Below are 16,459 nucleotides of genomic sequence, written 5' to 3' on the forward strand. Positions count from 1 at the left end.
GATTTCGATTTTCAACGCTATCCATTTGATTTTCTAGTGTTATTTGGTATTGTTGAAGAAAATTATTCAAGATTTAAAATATATTTTTACCAAGTTCTAGATTGAATAGTATACACTACAACATTTGAAAGCTTCCAAGCGCAAATCTAACATGTCAATACAAAGGAGTCAACATTCAAACATCATAGAACATTCTATCTAGAAATTATGGCAAGCATAAATCAAATTGTTACTTAGATTCTACATTTCCGAATTTCCAAACCATAATATAAATGTGAAATAACAGCGATAGCAATAGCTTCCAACCAACTTTGTTTTCCAATCTCAGAATCTACAAAACAAAATGGTTAAGCAAACAGTAAGAGATAACATTTTTCAATAATAAACACCTTTTACACCTATTTCATACATAAATGATTACATTACAACCAAAATTTCAACTTTCCCCCACCAATCAATCATAATAAAATTCCAAAATTAAACTAGTGCTATTTAAGATAAGATTGAAATTACAACATCATTAAGTTTGGATTGTTGAGCTTAAGTGTAGTTTTTACCAATTGAAAGGGGTCAAGATTAGGTTCATTCTTAGATCTCAACCTCTAAAATTATAACATCATTCCAACTTAATTTGAAATTCAACTAAGAAGTTTGGATTCTTGAGCTTAAGTGTAGTTTTGATAAAATGAGTGAGATTTCCTAATTGAATGGGGTCAAGATTAGGTTCATTCTTAGATCTCGACCTCCATTTTAATATATGGAATGATTTGTTCTAAAACGTTGGAAGGAGCATTTCAATGTCATTCTTTGGGTTTCATGGTGTTTTTGTTTGATTTTCATTCAATCTATTGTAGGTGTTAGAAGGTGTTGGATCAAAGACCATGAATATTTAACAATGAACTTTGATGATTAAGTAATGGCTCTATACTGATCTTTGCAGGAGAACAAAATCAATATGTTTCAATTTGATAGCTTAAAGCTCCGTTGGTATTCTAGGGCACATGCCAGCACTTAAGGTAAACCTTTAATCACTAATAGGCTTTTACCTAAAAGATTAACACTAGCCTTTGCAAGGATTTGACGAGAAGCTTAAGCCAACCAAAGAGAAATTACCTTACTCTAAATTCAAGCTCTAGATGGGTTAATAATGGAAAAAATATGGAGTATGATTAGAAATCATTGGAATTTAAAATATCAGTCTTTTTGGCATAAGATACAAATCCTACTAAATTTCAGCAAGTATGGGTAGAAGAGCCTTGGAATAATCCAACTTCTATTTTGGTAAATTCTAATTAATCAAAATATTGGGAGATTGGATTTGAGAGTGCACATGGTGGGAAGTTCCAAAAGAAAATGTTGGTAGAGAGTAGTTGTGGATGAAGATAGTCTTTTCATCATTCAAAAATTTTCATCTTTTATTTTGCAAACTTCTCTTGCCCTTATGTAACATTTAGTAACAATTTTTGTGTTTGTTTCTTCAAGGCCATGTGCGAAGGCTTTGTATTCTCTATCACAATTGAAGGTTCTCTCTCTTTCTTCTATTTCTTTAAATAGATGCTTGATGTTGACTTACCATGATAGTTTTAAATGGCGCAAGGTGTGCTTGTGTGAGAGCGAGAGAGAGAGCGCGAGAGAGTGCATGTTAGCGAGAGCATTGAGAGAGAATCGTTTGAGGTTCCGAAAGAGCTCGAAAGGGCGTAGTTTCCGAGTGGGATCAAAGGTGTTTGAGATCGAAGTAGAGAAGAAGAAAGGCATAATGCAAGCTATTATTGTGGAAAGGAAGAGAGGAATCTCTTCTTGAGTCAAGTTGGGACCGGAGAGTCTAGGGTTCCTTCTAGAAAGCTTGACTCAATGTAATAAAGAAGTGAAAGCTGGAAAATGGGAAAGGGGCTGGAAGGAAAACGGGAGATCCTACTCTCTGGTGCGCAATGAGAATAGGGGGCGTGTTTTCTTCAATTAGGTGTTGTGGATCTGGAGAATAAGAGGTACAACATCTTCATCCCGAAAGGTAGAGGAGAAAGGGGACACTGGTTTACAATGGCGGAGATGTTACGGAGTATGGGAGTAGTCATTGTAAGACGGGAAAGAAAGCAAGACGAGACAATCTTGCTGAAGCCTAGTTTGGTAAAGATCTTTGCGGAGGTGATCCAATTGCCAAGAAGCAGAGGTAGAGAAGTAGTCAGGGTGGAGGTAAGAAGGATTTGAGCATAAATTTGAAAAAATTGGACCATTGCCTCGTTGGTTTTTGGAACCCTAGCTCAGCGAGAGGAGATGATATGGAAAAATTGGGGATTCTATTGGCAAAAGCTTGGGGGCTGAAGGGTAAACTAGGGTTGGCAAAGATGGAAAAGGGTAAGGTGTTGTTGGAATTTGAACTGTTTGTCGAAGCTAAGAGAGTGCTCAACTCTGGGAAGATTTCGATTAAGGGGTTTCTTTTGCGATTGGAGAGTTAGAGCCCTAAGACAGAGTGCTTGGTTGAAGGAGAGAAAAGAAGTGAAGTTTGGGTAAAAATCGTGGGATTACCAGTCTTTTTATGGGATCCGACCATTCTGAGAAGGGTGGGGGAGGAGTGTGGGGGCTTTTTAGTAGTCGATTCCCAAACGGAGAATTTGGAGGAACTACAGTGGGCTCGAATTCTGGTGAAGACGAACGATGATGACTTGCCTAACGCGCTGAAAATCTGGATCGAAGAGGTCTGCTACTCCCTGATTCTTTGGTGGGAGATTAGGCCGTCAATGAGGAAGATTCTGTCCGGCAATTGCGAGAAGATAAACAGTCTAAGAGATGAGGTCGGGAGTGATGTTAATGCACGTGTTGACCAGCGCGTGGTGGAGGAGGAGGGCAAAGCAAGGCTCGAGGTCCTACAACAATCAACCGAAGGGATGTGGGGGGCAGGCGAGCTGGTTAAGGCAACATGTGGACCCAAAACGGAGCCAAACTGGGTCGATGGGTCGGCCCCCTGAAGGTCTTAAGCTGTTGAGTGGGCCTCCTAAGTCAAGCCCAATAGAGGATCCAAGGAGCCTCAAGTTGGCAAATGGGCTCTCTAGGCTAGGCCCAGTAGTGTTGTTAAACTCAAACGAGGCTGTAGTGGTTAAAGATGGGCCAGTGTCTTTAAAGCGCTTTTGGTGGGCTAATGAAGAGGAGAACAACAAGGCTACTGGGATGGATGAATTGAATTCAAGCCCAAGCCCATCTCAATCTCCTCTAGTGGACAGCGCCCAGAACAGTTTGGCCCATTCTCCGGTAAGGCCTGGCCCAAGCAACTGCAGTAACTCTGACTGAGAGTTTATCAATCTCTGGGTGAAGAAAGGTCTGAGAAAGTAGCGAGCAAAAGAACAACAAACTGTGGAGAGGTCGAAGACCAATCATGCCTTAATTGAAGAAGCTATTAGGTATGGAAATGTTTTGGATTCTTGGGGAAAAAGGGTTTCTGGGTCCTCTCCATCTCTCTCTTTTCCTTTTGGTCGGACTCCATTGGGAGAGTATTATGACTTTTCTGGGGTAGTGTGTGAGGCAGTCCAGGGGGAAATACCGCTTTGTATGGTCACTGCACCAGGGATTACAGAGGGTGCACCCACGACATGTTGGGATTTGATAAAGGTGAATAATGGTAGCAACAAGGAAAGAAGAGTGGAGTTGTGTTCAACTCAATCTAAGCCACAGGAAGATAGGGGTTGGGAGGAGAATAGCTGGGAGGAAAGCAGCCTGACAAGGTTCAACAACTTTCTGTGCTTTTCGACAGAGGGGTTGGAGAAGGATATTCTGGCTTTTTTTTTTTTTACTAAAATCAGAAAAAGAAGGGAAAGAATCCATAGTAAAGATTTATTGGAGAACTCAAAATTTGAAAGGGAGCTAAAGAGACTAGAGTGCTCAATTAACTACGAGGGGGGGAAAAAACAAAAATGCCCCATGTAAGGAAGAGGGTGTCAGATCACGGAAGTCCAATGAAGATCAGAATGCTGAGTTGGAATGTGCGTGGAGCAAATGACAACTCCAAAATAAAAGTAATAAAGGCTCTCATAAGATATCAAAGGATGGATTTATTCTATCTTTAGGAGACAAATTCAGGCAATGACTGAGGGTATGGTGAGGAGTTTGGGCACTAGGAGATTTTTAGATTGGGAGGCTTTGGATGCTTCTGGCTTAGTGGGAGGAATTTTGATTTGTTGGGATAAAAGGACACTAGAAGTGTTGGCTTTCCAAATTCATGCTTCCACACTAGAATGTGGAAAATGGGTTTGTCTGGATGTTCACAGGAGTTTATGGGTCATTCACTAGAGAGGAAAGAGAATGTTTGTGGAAAGAGTTAGGGGCGATCAGAGGAATTTGGGAAGACCCCTGGTGTTTAGGGGGTGATTTCAATATCATTCTTTTTCAAAGGGAAAGGAGTAGGCAGGGGAGGTTAACAGTAGCAACAAAAAGGTTGGCCCAGATTGTTGATGAGTTAGGGCTAGTAGATTTACCTTTGCAAAGGGGATTGCTCACTTGGAACGGGGGTTAGAATAATCAATCTTGGACTAGACTGGACAGATTTCTAGTGACCCAAAATTGGCTTGACTAATTCAATGGAGTTCTTCAGAGCAGGCTACCTAGACCTACCTCAGACCATTTCCCTATTTTGTTAAGAGGGTGGTGGGTTAAGACGAGGACCTTCCCCTTTTAGATTTGAAAATATGTGGCTCAAAGTTGAAGGCTTCAAGGATCTCTTACGGAGCTGGTGGCAGGGGATTGTTGTAAGAGGTAATGCCAACTTTAGACTGGCTACTAAGCCGAAAGAGGTAAAACAAAAAATCAGAGATTGGAATAGGGACGTTTTTGGAAGGCTGGAAATTAATAAAAACTCAGCTCTTCAACAATTGGGATTTGGTGGAAAGTGAGAGGAGTCTGTCAAAAGAAGAAACAGAGATGAAAAATGAAGCAAAGGAAAACTTAAAAAAGTGGGTTTTATTGAAAGAAATTCATTGGAGACAACTTTCAAGGGAATTATGGTTAAAGGAAGGGGATAGGAACACTGGTTTCTTTCACCGGATGGCAAATGCCCACCGTAGAAATAACTATATGGATAAAATTAAGATAAATGGGATGTGGTTGACTGAGGAGCAAGATGTGAGGGAAGGGGTAGCTAACACCTTTCATCAACTGTTATTAGAAGACTTAGATTGGAAAGCTAATATTGAGGGGCTGCATCTCGAACATCTTAGTATCCAAGAAGCTAAGAGCTTGGAACTAGCTTTCTCTGAGGAAAAAATCCATTTTGCTTTGATGGAAATGAATGGTGACAAAACCCTAGGCCCGGATGGATTCACAATGGCTTTCTGGAAAACTTGTTGGGACTTTGTGAAGGAAGAGATCTTGGAATTGATTAAGGAATTTTATGATCAAAGTTCCTTTGCCAAAAGCCTTAATACCACTTTTTTGTTCTAATCCCAAAGAAAGGAGGTGTTGAGGACCTTGGGGACTTCAGGCCTATAAGCTTGTTAGGGGGACTGTATAAACTGTTGGATAAGGTGTTGACATATAGGCTTAAGAAGGTGATAGGAAAAGTGGTTTCTTTGGACCAAAATGCGTTTGTGATGGGCAGACACTTCTTGGATGTTTCTCTTATAGCAAATGAGGTGATTGACTCTTGGCAAAAATGAAAAGAGAAAGGGTTGATCTGTAAATTGGATATTGAAAAAGCTTATGACAGCATCAATTGGCATTTCCTAATAAGGGTCATGCAAAAGATGGGCTTTGGGTCAAAGTGGATAGGATGGATGTGGAGATGCATTTCAACAGCTAAGTTTTCTGTCTTGGTTAATAGGGCGCCGGCAAGGTTTTTTTCGAGTTCCAAGGGGTTGCGTCAAGGAAACCCTTTATCTCCTTACCTCTTTGTTATGGGAATGGAAGTGCTGAGTGTTCTCATAAGAAGGGCTGTTGATGAGGCCTTTCTCTCAAGGTGCAGAATTCGGGGAAGAGGAAGGATGGAAATGAATATTTCTCATTTGCTTTTTGCTGATGATACAATTGTCTTCTGTGAGGCAAAGAAAGAGCATCTAACATATTTGAGTTGGACTTTGTGTTGGTTTGAAGTCGCGTCTGGTTTAAGAATCAACTTGGCTAAAAGTGAAATCATTCCAATTGGTGAAGTGGAAGAGGTCGAGGAATTGGCAATGGAGTTAAGGTGTAGGGTGGGGTCTCTACCCTCATCTTACTTGGGTTTCCCCTTAGGGGCCCATCATAAAGCCCTATCTGTGTGGGATGGGGTGGAAGCAAGGATGAAAATATCGGTAATCACGGATATATCGGTAATTCGATTTTACGGATATATCGGAGATATTTTTGGATATATCGGTGGATATTATTGGTAGGCTTAAAATTGTTAAAAACTCATGGAAATGCAAGAAAAACCTCATAATAATATAATTAGAAGTATAATAGACATTTTAAAATTATTTTATTGAAAATTTTGATATATGTATAACATGATTTATCATATTTGATAATAATATCGTATACATCGATAAAAATATGAATTTTATAAGTGTACATTTATTATTAAATTACACCTAATATTATGATATTTGATTATAATATGTCTAATTTTAAAATATATATTAATATTAAAATATGATCCATTTAATTCAATTGTGTTAAATAATATAAAATGAATAATGATATATATATAATTTTTTAATATTTAATTAATTATTAATGATATTAAAAACATTATGAAGAAAATTATATAATTTTTATATTTTTGGTAATTAATTAAAAGACTTTGCATTTAATTATAAAATAATTATAATTAATTTGCTCTTTAAAATATTCTTTTAATATTTTCATACTGAGTTTAAGTATATATATATTGTTTGCACATTAAATATCAAGGGGCTAGTTAGCCCAGGTGGTAAGCGGGTGAACCCCAAACCTTTTGGTTTGGGGTTCAAATCCCCTCGGCGGCAGCAGGCAAATGGAGGCTTGGAGAGGGTACTGTAGCGACACTGTAGCGCGTTGACCGGTACTGTAGCGCGTCTGACCCGCGTTGACCGCACGATATATCGGAGAAAAATCGCCGATTTATCTCCAAATCACCGATATCCGATTTCTCGCGATAAATCTCGAAATATCGTCGGACCAATATTTCTCCAAGAAATATCGTGTCGAATCCTTTCGATACACGATATTTCGGTGATATATCGCCGAAATATCGCGATATTTTCTTCCTTGGGTGGAAGAGAGTGCGGAAGAGATTAGCTCTTTGGAAAAGACAATATATTTCTAAAGGCGGAAGAATCACTCTCATAAAGAGCACGTTTGCTAGTATCCCTCTCTACCAACGGTCTCTTTTTCGAATGCCCAAGATAGTTGCAAGAAGATTAGAAAAATTACAAAGAGATTTCCTATGGGGAAGGGGAAACTTGGAGAGGAAAGTCCACTTAGTTAATTGGAAGGTGGTGTGTGCTCATAAGGAGAAGGGTGGACTAGGCATAAGGAAGCTTGCTCTTTTGAACAAGGCCTTGCTTGGCCATGAAAAGGAAAACCTTTGGAAGAAGGTGATTTCGGTGAAGTATGGGCAAGAGGGCCTTGGTTGGAAGACAAAGGAGGCTAATGGGACGTTTGGAGTAGGGGTTTGGAAGGAAATCTTGAAGGAGATAAACTGGTGTTGGGAAAATATAGAGTTCAAAGTGGGTAAAGGTACTAAAGTCAAATTATGGACTGATCGCTGGTGTAGCATTGCAGCGCTGTCCCAAACCTTTCCCCAATTATACGCCTTGGTTGTCCATAGGAATGCAACGGTGGACGAAGTGTGGGATTCGAATTTTGGCCAAGGAGGTTGAAATCTAAGATTCACTAGAGACTTTAATGATTGGGAGTTGGATTTGGAAGGAGAATTGCTTACTATTTTGAGGGACTACAGGCTAACTTTAAAGGAGGATTCAGTTACTTGGAAGGGTGGGGAAAATGAAAAATTTGGTGTTAAGGAAGCGTACAACTTGCTAATTGCTCCAAATGACATTGCCTTCCCGAAAAATTGCATTTGGGTGGATAAAGTCTCAACCAAAGTTGCCTTTTTTGCTTGGGAGGCCACGTGGGGGAAGGTTTTTACCTTAGACTCTAAAAAAGAGGGTGGCAGCTCCCAAATCGTTGTTTTTTGTGTGGCTATGAAGAAGAAACTGTAAATCATATTCTTTTACACTGTATAGTGGTCAGAGTCCTTTGAGAGATTGTCCTTGCCTTGTTTGGCATTCAATGTGTGTTCCCAGAAACAATAAAAGAGGTATTATTTAGTTGGAGGGGTCCTTTTGTGAGGAAAAAAAGAAAAAGATTTGAAATTTCATTCTGTTGTGTATTTTTTAGACGGTTTGGAAGGAAATGAATAGATTAGCTTTTAGGGGGCGGGTCTTTAACAGTACAAAAACTCAAAAATTCGTTTGTATGTAACTTGTGGAGTTAGGCTAGAGTGTATATTGGAGAGGAGTCCTCTTCTCTTATACGTTTTTTGGAGTGGTTAGCTTTCACTTAAGGGCTGGTGAGGTTTTTTGTTCCACAGCTTGCTCTTAGAGGTTTAGGCTACCTTGTATACATCCTGTATGCTTTGTGGTTATTTGCCTTTTGTTAATTTCTCATGTTTATTTATCAAAAAAAAAAAAGGCGCAGGGTGTGCTTAAAGCTCACAATCCTAAGGTGTGCTTAAGGCTCACAATCCCAAGGTGAGCTTAAGGTTCACAATCCCAAGGTGCAGGCTTTAGTGAAATAATAACAGTTATAATTTTATATGATATAGGAGATTTTAACATGCAAGCATTTTTCCTATACATATAATATCAAATTTTAGCCAAAGAATTAACATTTAACAAAAAAAAAATTGAAAAATAAAGAGCAAGCATATGCATATATACTCAAAACGAATAAATAAATAAATAATTCAGTAACTTTACTTATGATTTTAAATAGGTAGATTGCTAAGTAAATAAATAAGCAGATGATTAGTGCCCAATAAATAAAGTAAAATAAAAGTATTGCATAACATAAAAATATTACCTAAGTTATAATTTAAAAAAAAAAAGTGAAAAAAAAAATATTCATATAAACCAATATTTTCATAATTTAGAACTTCCTTTATCATTACCATTATAAATAGATAATAAATAAATAAAAATAATTTGTAGTATATTCAATTTAAAAAAAATTTAAAAAATAGATAAATATGTAGTTTCAACTTTTAAAGTGTAGTTCCCTAATTATCAATTAATTATAAAATTATTAAAATAAATAAAATATAAAAACATGAGTATAAATATCATAATATTAGGGCAGGTTATGAGTACACTATGAATAAGGAATCCAATAACTATAATAACCACCAAATATGTCGTATGTCACTCATCCTTTTGCATCTCTTTTTCACTCTATCGATTTTTTTTTCTCCCCTTCCATCTCCTCTTTTCTCCATTATCGAGCTTTAATTTAGCTATGTTTCTTCACTTCTAACTTTAAAATGATAAGTTTTGATGTTGGTTTTAAAAAAGTAAAAAAAAAACAAAAAAAAAAAGGGTTCACCACATCATCATTTTACAACTTTTTAGAAAACCAAAAACTAGTACAAAACGACGTTATTTTGGTTAAGAGAAGAAAAAAATTAAAAAGATAAAGGTTGGCCTTTAAAGGGTCTTGCACCTAGCTCAAGGCACAACCTTTTTACACCTTAGCAGGCCTCTTCAAAAGGGTTGTGCATGACATTGTTTCACAACCATACTCATCTATGTTTCACAACCACCCCTATGTCATTATGCCCACAAGTTGTACCACACCCCATGGTATTGTGTCCATGTGTATGTTCTTAGCAATAGTCACCATCACCTCTTACTCATGTTTGAAGCCCCTATGTCATGCTCTTCACATCACATAGCTCATGCAATCCTCACCACCTTTGAGTCAACTACCTTCTCCATAAAGAACATTCTAAGTCATTTCCAAAATACTAGGACACATTATAGGTGCTTGAGTACGTATAATGAATTTTAAAAAAATTAAAAAAAAAATGAAAAATCTAAAAAAATTATAATTCCTCATGGAAACCATTCTCAAGACCTCTTTGAAGGAAAATATTGACCACCTAAAATCCAACACTTGAATTTTAGCTAAGTTGAGCTGCCCTACATGCTAGCTAGCCCACATGTTATCTACTGCCTGCTTGAGCAGCCACCAAGCCTTGACATGATCTCGTATCAAACCTCGGTCCATTAACTTGCCTTGCTGAATTGACACTCATGGGTGCAAAGCATCATTAAATGCGGCCTTGGTACTGCATCATTCAAGTCAAGATGCTGACACACAACCCAATCCCTACCCCATCCCCCCAACCCAATCCAAAGGAAAGGGGAAAACAAAGAAGCAGCAAGCTACTCCCATACCCACTCATCCTTTGTGCTTCTAGGAGCTCAGAATCTCAGATCATAGACGATTTCAACAATCAATTCCATACTCCTTTCCATAACCCTACCCCTCCAACACAATGGAAGGGGGAAAAAGAAGCAGCAACCAGCTTCTTCCATACCCAATTCGACACAAATTGTCCCTCCATAAATAAAGCTTAGCCACAAATTTTTTATTGCTTGACAAGAGGAACGTGTAACCATGGCAATAGAAAGAAATATAAAACATGCGTGCAAGCAATAAATGTAATACATTTCAAATGTAATTACAAAAATGGAAGAAGAATATATTGATGTGTTAGCAAAACTTCATTTGTGGCATTTCATTAAAGCAAAATTTCCATCGTTGCATTTCATAAAAGCAAAATTTCCGCTACTGCATTTCATAAAAGCAAAATTTCAATTGTGGCATTTCATAAAAACACATTGATCCTTCATGTTGTTACCTGGATCTGCAGGATTTTTTGCCTGCAGCGGATTTCTTGCCTTTAGTTGGGGCCAGCAGAGTTGGATGGCAGAGAATTGGTTGCAGCATTACAAGATTTTGTTTCCATTGGCAGCAGCTTCAGAGATACTTTCCGGCGGTAATCAGACTGAATTAGAAGTAAAAATAAAAAATATATCAATTCATCAAATTATGAATGACAAACTAAGATAATATAATATAAGTTTTGCACTTTAATCTTTTATACTAAGGATAGATACAAAAAATGCTCTTAGGCCTTGACGAATGGTTGAGTAATACTAGCATGATGGATATACCTGGCTTGTGGCAGCGGAATACAACTTTTCCTCAAACCTTTTAGCTATTTTCCTTAGCTCATGCAGTCCCTCTGATCCAGAAATAGGAAGATGTCTCTTCAATGCGTCCATGCTAGACATAAAAAAACATTAAATTGTGATAAATTATTGTCATGTAATCATTGAGAAGTTCTAAAAACAAAAAAATAAAACTCTTCAATAGGAAATCATGCTAGTTCTGCACTGACCATGTCACATAAATTTCCAACCAGAAAACAATATTGCATGAAACAAGGAATTTATAGTAAATAGAATATTTTTATTAAGGAAGGAAAGGGACTATCATCCCATAATAAGAGAGGGTTTGAGAGTAAGACAACCAGAAAGCTGGTTAACTAATAGGATTCCATGCTTGCATCCCTTCCTTTGAACAAGTCAAACACAAAAGATTGTCTCCTGCAATTTACTCCAGGTTCTAATACCTTTTTTCTCGTTCCTGTTTTGTAATGATCATACTTGAACTTCCTCATGTATTGATTTTTAATGTACCTAACATGCTCACAAGAACTTATGGTGTCTTGCCTGGCTTGAACTCCCAAATACAAGAATCAATGAAATTCAATTGTATTCCCCCAAACAATTCATGGAATTCCAGCTTACATTTCAATTAGACCAAGGATTAAAGCAAGTTCTTTGGTCACTATACTTATTTCTTCCCAATAGGAGAAACTGGTTAGGAGGTTAGAGGCCAAGAATATTTTTAGACCACCTATGTAGACTAGCTTAACCTAGACTAATATTGCTTTTGTTAGAATATAATATACAATATGGGTCCAATTCTTGATAACTTAAAACTTTGAGGAAAATTGATTACTTAACAATATCAGATTTGAGGTTATTCAGAGGTCTCGAGTTGAAATCACTCCCCCATTTATTTATTTGTCTAATTATGTGTAATCACAAATGTATGATTTATCTACCACTACTATGATTTGGGAGGATTGAGATTTGTTTGCTACTACCATGATTTATGCCTCTCATGGTAGGTATAGGTCCACATGCATGCCTGGCTTAAACACTCAAACACAAGAATCAATGTTTTTTTCTTTATCAGAAACAATAGATGTATTAATTGATGATAAGAAAACATAAGAAGGATGAGAAATCCTCCCCATCAAATACAAGAATCAATGTTGAATCCATAGTTTTAAAAGGCTCAAGGCACACCAAGGCGCAAAGTAATCCTGGAGCCTGAGGCACAAGGCGCACCTAAGGCGTGGGCTTTAGTGAAGTGAGGCGCAACCTATTTTCCCTCTATTTTTCTCCTATTTTTCCCCTATTTTTATTCTTCTTCTTCTTCTTTTTCTTCACTTCTCCAGCACGGCTGAGGCTAGGGTATGATTGGGAGTGATCTCGAGTTGAGAAAGACCAGAAAAAGAGGCTGGAAGGGAGGAACAGACCAAAACGGTGTCGTTTTGGCCCATTTTCTTTTTAAAAGGAATAGGCTCCAAACCGACGTCGTTTTGGCCTGTTCTGTTAAAAAAGAACAGGGGCCAAAATGACACCATTTTGGACCCACAAAATAATAAATAAAAAATTAGGGCTCTACAACCCAACGGAAGAAGAAGAAGAAGAAGAAGAGGGAGAAGGAGAAGGAGTGCGTACCTGGTCGAACTGTAGGAGGCGAGTCACGCGACTGCCTCGCGCCTTGCCAGAGGCGAGCGCCTTGCTCGCCTTAGTGGCGCCTTCGTGAAGGGGCGTCGCCTACCTTTAGGCGAGGTGCCAAAGGGTGGCGTCGCGCTGCCCCGAGCCTAGGCGCGCCTTTCACAACTATGGTTGAATCAATGAAATTCAATTGTATTCCCCAAACCAACCCAAGGAGTTCTAGCTTAAATTCCAATTAAACCAAGGATTACAACAAGTTCTTTGCTCACCATGCTTATTTCTTACCAATAAGAGAAACCGGTTTGGAGATTAGAGGCCAAGAATATTTTTAAGCCACCTATGCAAACTAGCCCAACCTAGACTAATATTGCTTATGTTAGAATATGATATACAATATGGGTGGGTCCAATTCTTGATAACTTAAACTTTTAGAAAATTGATGACTTAACACAATATCATATTTTAGGTTAATTAGAGGTCTTGGGTTTAAATCACTCCCCCAATTATTTATTTGTCTAATTATGTGTGATCACAGATGTATGATTTATTTACCACTACTACGATTTGGGAGTAGTGCGATTTGTTTGCTGCTACCATGATTTATGCCTCTCATGGTAGGTATAGGGCCACATGCGCGCAATGGCAAATATGCAATTTGTAGATCGTGGGAATAAACCCACATGAGTGATAAAAATGTGTGACTTGTCTATCACTACTACTATAGTTTGTCTGTCACTCTCGAGGTAGTACAAGAACATGTTTGAGGGAGGTGTTACAACATGATATACATTTGTCTATCACTATTGCAATTTGAGAGGGAGGTGTGTGATCATACATGATCACAAATATATGATTTCTTTGTCACTATTGTGGTTTATAAGTCTCATAACGAGAATGGTCCATATGCGTGTGATCATGGTATGGGGACACACATGAAAGGGAATTTATAGCATGATATATATTATGGATGCAAATACTAACAGCTTAAACTTAACAACCAGGCTATGAATAGCCACATCATACAACTAGGCTACTCATGATCATTTGTACATGTGTTCTAGATCACCTTCAAAGCTGAATATAGCATTTCATAAAAATGAGGACTGTTCTACAAGCACCAGAATGGTCTCATTAAGGCCCAAGTACAGAGGATAAATGCATATCAATGACATGTTCAAAATCAAATGCATACATAAATATAGATATGGTTGCATAATCAACTCCAATGAGTCAAAGTTTCTATAAAAAATTAAAATGGGTAAGTTGTTTCATTTCTTTCTAAATTTTTCTCCCTATTACTCTTTCTTCTGTCAAAAATCATTCAAATGATCTAAAACCACGCAAAATGAAATTGTACTCACATTTTGTTAACAATCCTCTGGCGGGCATAAGGAGGAAGTTGAGTCCTCCAATCGCCTCCATCCATGACAGGTTCAGCCTTAAAAAAAAGGGGGGGAAGAAGAAAAACTTGTCAGCTTTCTGTACTCAATCAAAAAAGAACCTGAGAAAGAAAATCATGCTATGACATTAAAAACTGAAAATGAAAGCCATAAAGAAAACCACTCGATGATATTGAAATCAAGTGGAGTATTAGTTTTCTCTTCTTTATCAAAAATGGAAAATGAAACCCTAGAAAGAATGCTACGCTCTGATATTAAAATGAATAGAAATAGTCAGTTTTCCCCAGCGAATCAAAAATGGAAAATGAAATCCAAAAAGGAAAATCACACCCTGAATCGAAATGAATAAAAAATTGGAATGAGTTAAGTCATCAATTTCACTACTGAATCAAAACTACCAAAAATAAAAGAAAGAAAGAAAGACAGAAACGAATGGAATAATCAGCTTTCTCAAGTGAATCAACATAGGGAGAGAAATTAATAGAATAATGATCAAAAATTGAAATGAAACCCAAGGAACGAAGAATGAATCGAATAATCATTAGTTTTCTCTACTGAATCAGAAATTGAAAAAGAAACCAGGAAAGAAAATCAGAAATTGGATCATCTGTTTTCTCTAATATGTCAAAAAATGAAAATGAAAGCCAAGAAAGAAAACTACGCTTTGGTGTTGAAATCAAGTTGAATTATTAGTTTTCTCTTCTGTATCAAAATTGGAAAATGAAACCCTAGAAAGAATGCTACGTTCTGACATTAAAATGAATAGAAAGAGTCAGTTTTTTTCCAAATCCGAAAAAGGAAAACACGCCCTGGATCGAAATGAATTGAGCTATCGGCCTTCCCTACTGAATCAAAAATTGAAAATGAAAACCAAAAAGGAGAAAGTAAGAAGGAACCCGGGGCCACGAGAGATTGGGATGAGAGAATGGTTGCACTGAAACCCTTGCATTTCTGATTGGGAGTGTCATGGCGTTGATCGCCTGGGCTAAATTTTTTTGCTTCTGTTGATGTATCCACTCACACCCAGCTGATTCTCCCCTTTCTGTACGTTCGTCACAGGAGGAGTTGAAGTGCAAGCGTGCGGGGTCGTGTCTTACATAGACGTGGATTCGACTCCGATGGGTCGAACCGACCCGTATGTGATGTGTCTTACTTAACCTCAAAACTTTTTTTAAAGCCGGGCTAATTCCATTCACCACTTTAAAGTTTTAGTTAAATACCATTAGTCCCTATTGATTTAAAAAAAAAATTAAATATCTTTTTTATTTTAAATTAGAAGGAAAGTAAATAAAAATATCAAATAGAAAGAATAAAGAACATATTTCATGAAATTTCAAATGAATAAACGTTAAATATATTTAGCTAAAACTTCAAAGAAATCGATGAAATAAATTCTAAAAATAATGTTCAAACTATTTTCAAATGTTGAATAATTTGTTCTATTAAGATTTTTCGTCATAATTTAAAATTTAAACTACTCTTTGTAAAGAAATTGAGAACTTAAAAATTCTCCCCCGCAAATCCTTTGAAATTACTTTAAGCTATGTTTGGTTCTCAGAAAATTTGAGAGAAAATGCAAGGGAAAGAAAATACAAAGGAAAAATAGAAGGAAATAAAAAGTGAAAGAAAATAAAAAATGGATTAAAAGTTGATAAGTTATTTTTATTTTTTACTTCAAACTCATTTTATTTATTTTAACTCATCAATATAAAGATTAAATAATTTTAAAATACATAAGTTTTTAATTAGTTTTAATTATATTTGATTTTCTTTTATATTTTTCATAGTACAACCAAACATGAAAAAATCATTTTCCTTTGCATTTTTTTTCTTTTCTTAGTATTTTTCAGGAACCAAACATAACCTTAATTTATCTCACTTTCTTAGAGTAGTTGTTTGTTTTGTTGGCTTATAGTTGTTAAGTTCTTTTTTCTCCTCAAATTCATACAATGCAACCATACAAATGTTCTTTGAGTTGCCAAGAACATTTTGGGAAAGAAATGGAGTGAAATTTGATTTTTGTACCACTTTTTTTTTCCTTTTTTCTTTTTTTACTATTTCAAGAAACAAATATGAAAGTGCACTTTGTTTAAGTTGTTTCTTTGTTGGATCTAGGAAAATTATGATAATAGAATAGAGACTTGTTTACATTTGGGAAATGGGTAACCAAGTAAACAATTTGTTTGGCTTCTAGGAAAATTATATGTCAAAATAACAACAGAAAAATGTCGCAAA

At 36.8% G+C, this 16,459-nt stretch overlaps 1 protein-coding gene across 1 annotated transcript; it reads right to left on the reverse strand.

Moving 5' to 3' along the window:
- Nucleotides 1-97: 97 nt before the first annotated feature.
- On the reverse strand, nt 98-15,291 carry LOC117929022 (mediator of RNA polymerase II transcription subunit 15a-like). Its single transcript, XM_034849209.1, has 5 exons — nt 15,121-15,291; nt 14,186-14,262; nt 11,181-11,292; nt 10,865-11,011; nt 98-331 (listed from the first exon to the last, which is right to left on the reverse strand). The coding sequence occupies exons 1-4, from the start codon at nt 15,190-15,192 to the stop codon at nt 10,907-10,909; spliced, it is 366 nt and encodes a 121-aa protein (XP_034705100.1). The 5' UTR covers nt 15,193-15,291; the 3' UTR covers nt 98-331; nt 10,865-10,906.
- Between the last annotated feature and the right edge of the window lie 1,168 nt (nt 15,292-16,459).

This window comes from Vitis riparia, chromosome 13 (assembly GCF_004353265.1).
Source record: "Vitis riparia cultivar Riparia Gloire de Montpellier isolate 1030 chromosome 13, EGFV_Vit.rip_1.0, whole genome shotgun sequence".
Lineage (NCBI taxonomy): Eukaryota > Viridiplantae > Streptophyta > Magnoliopsida > Vitales > Vitaceae > Vitis > Vitis riparia.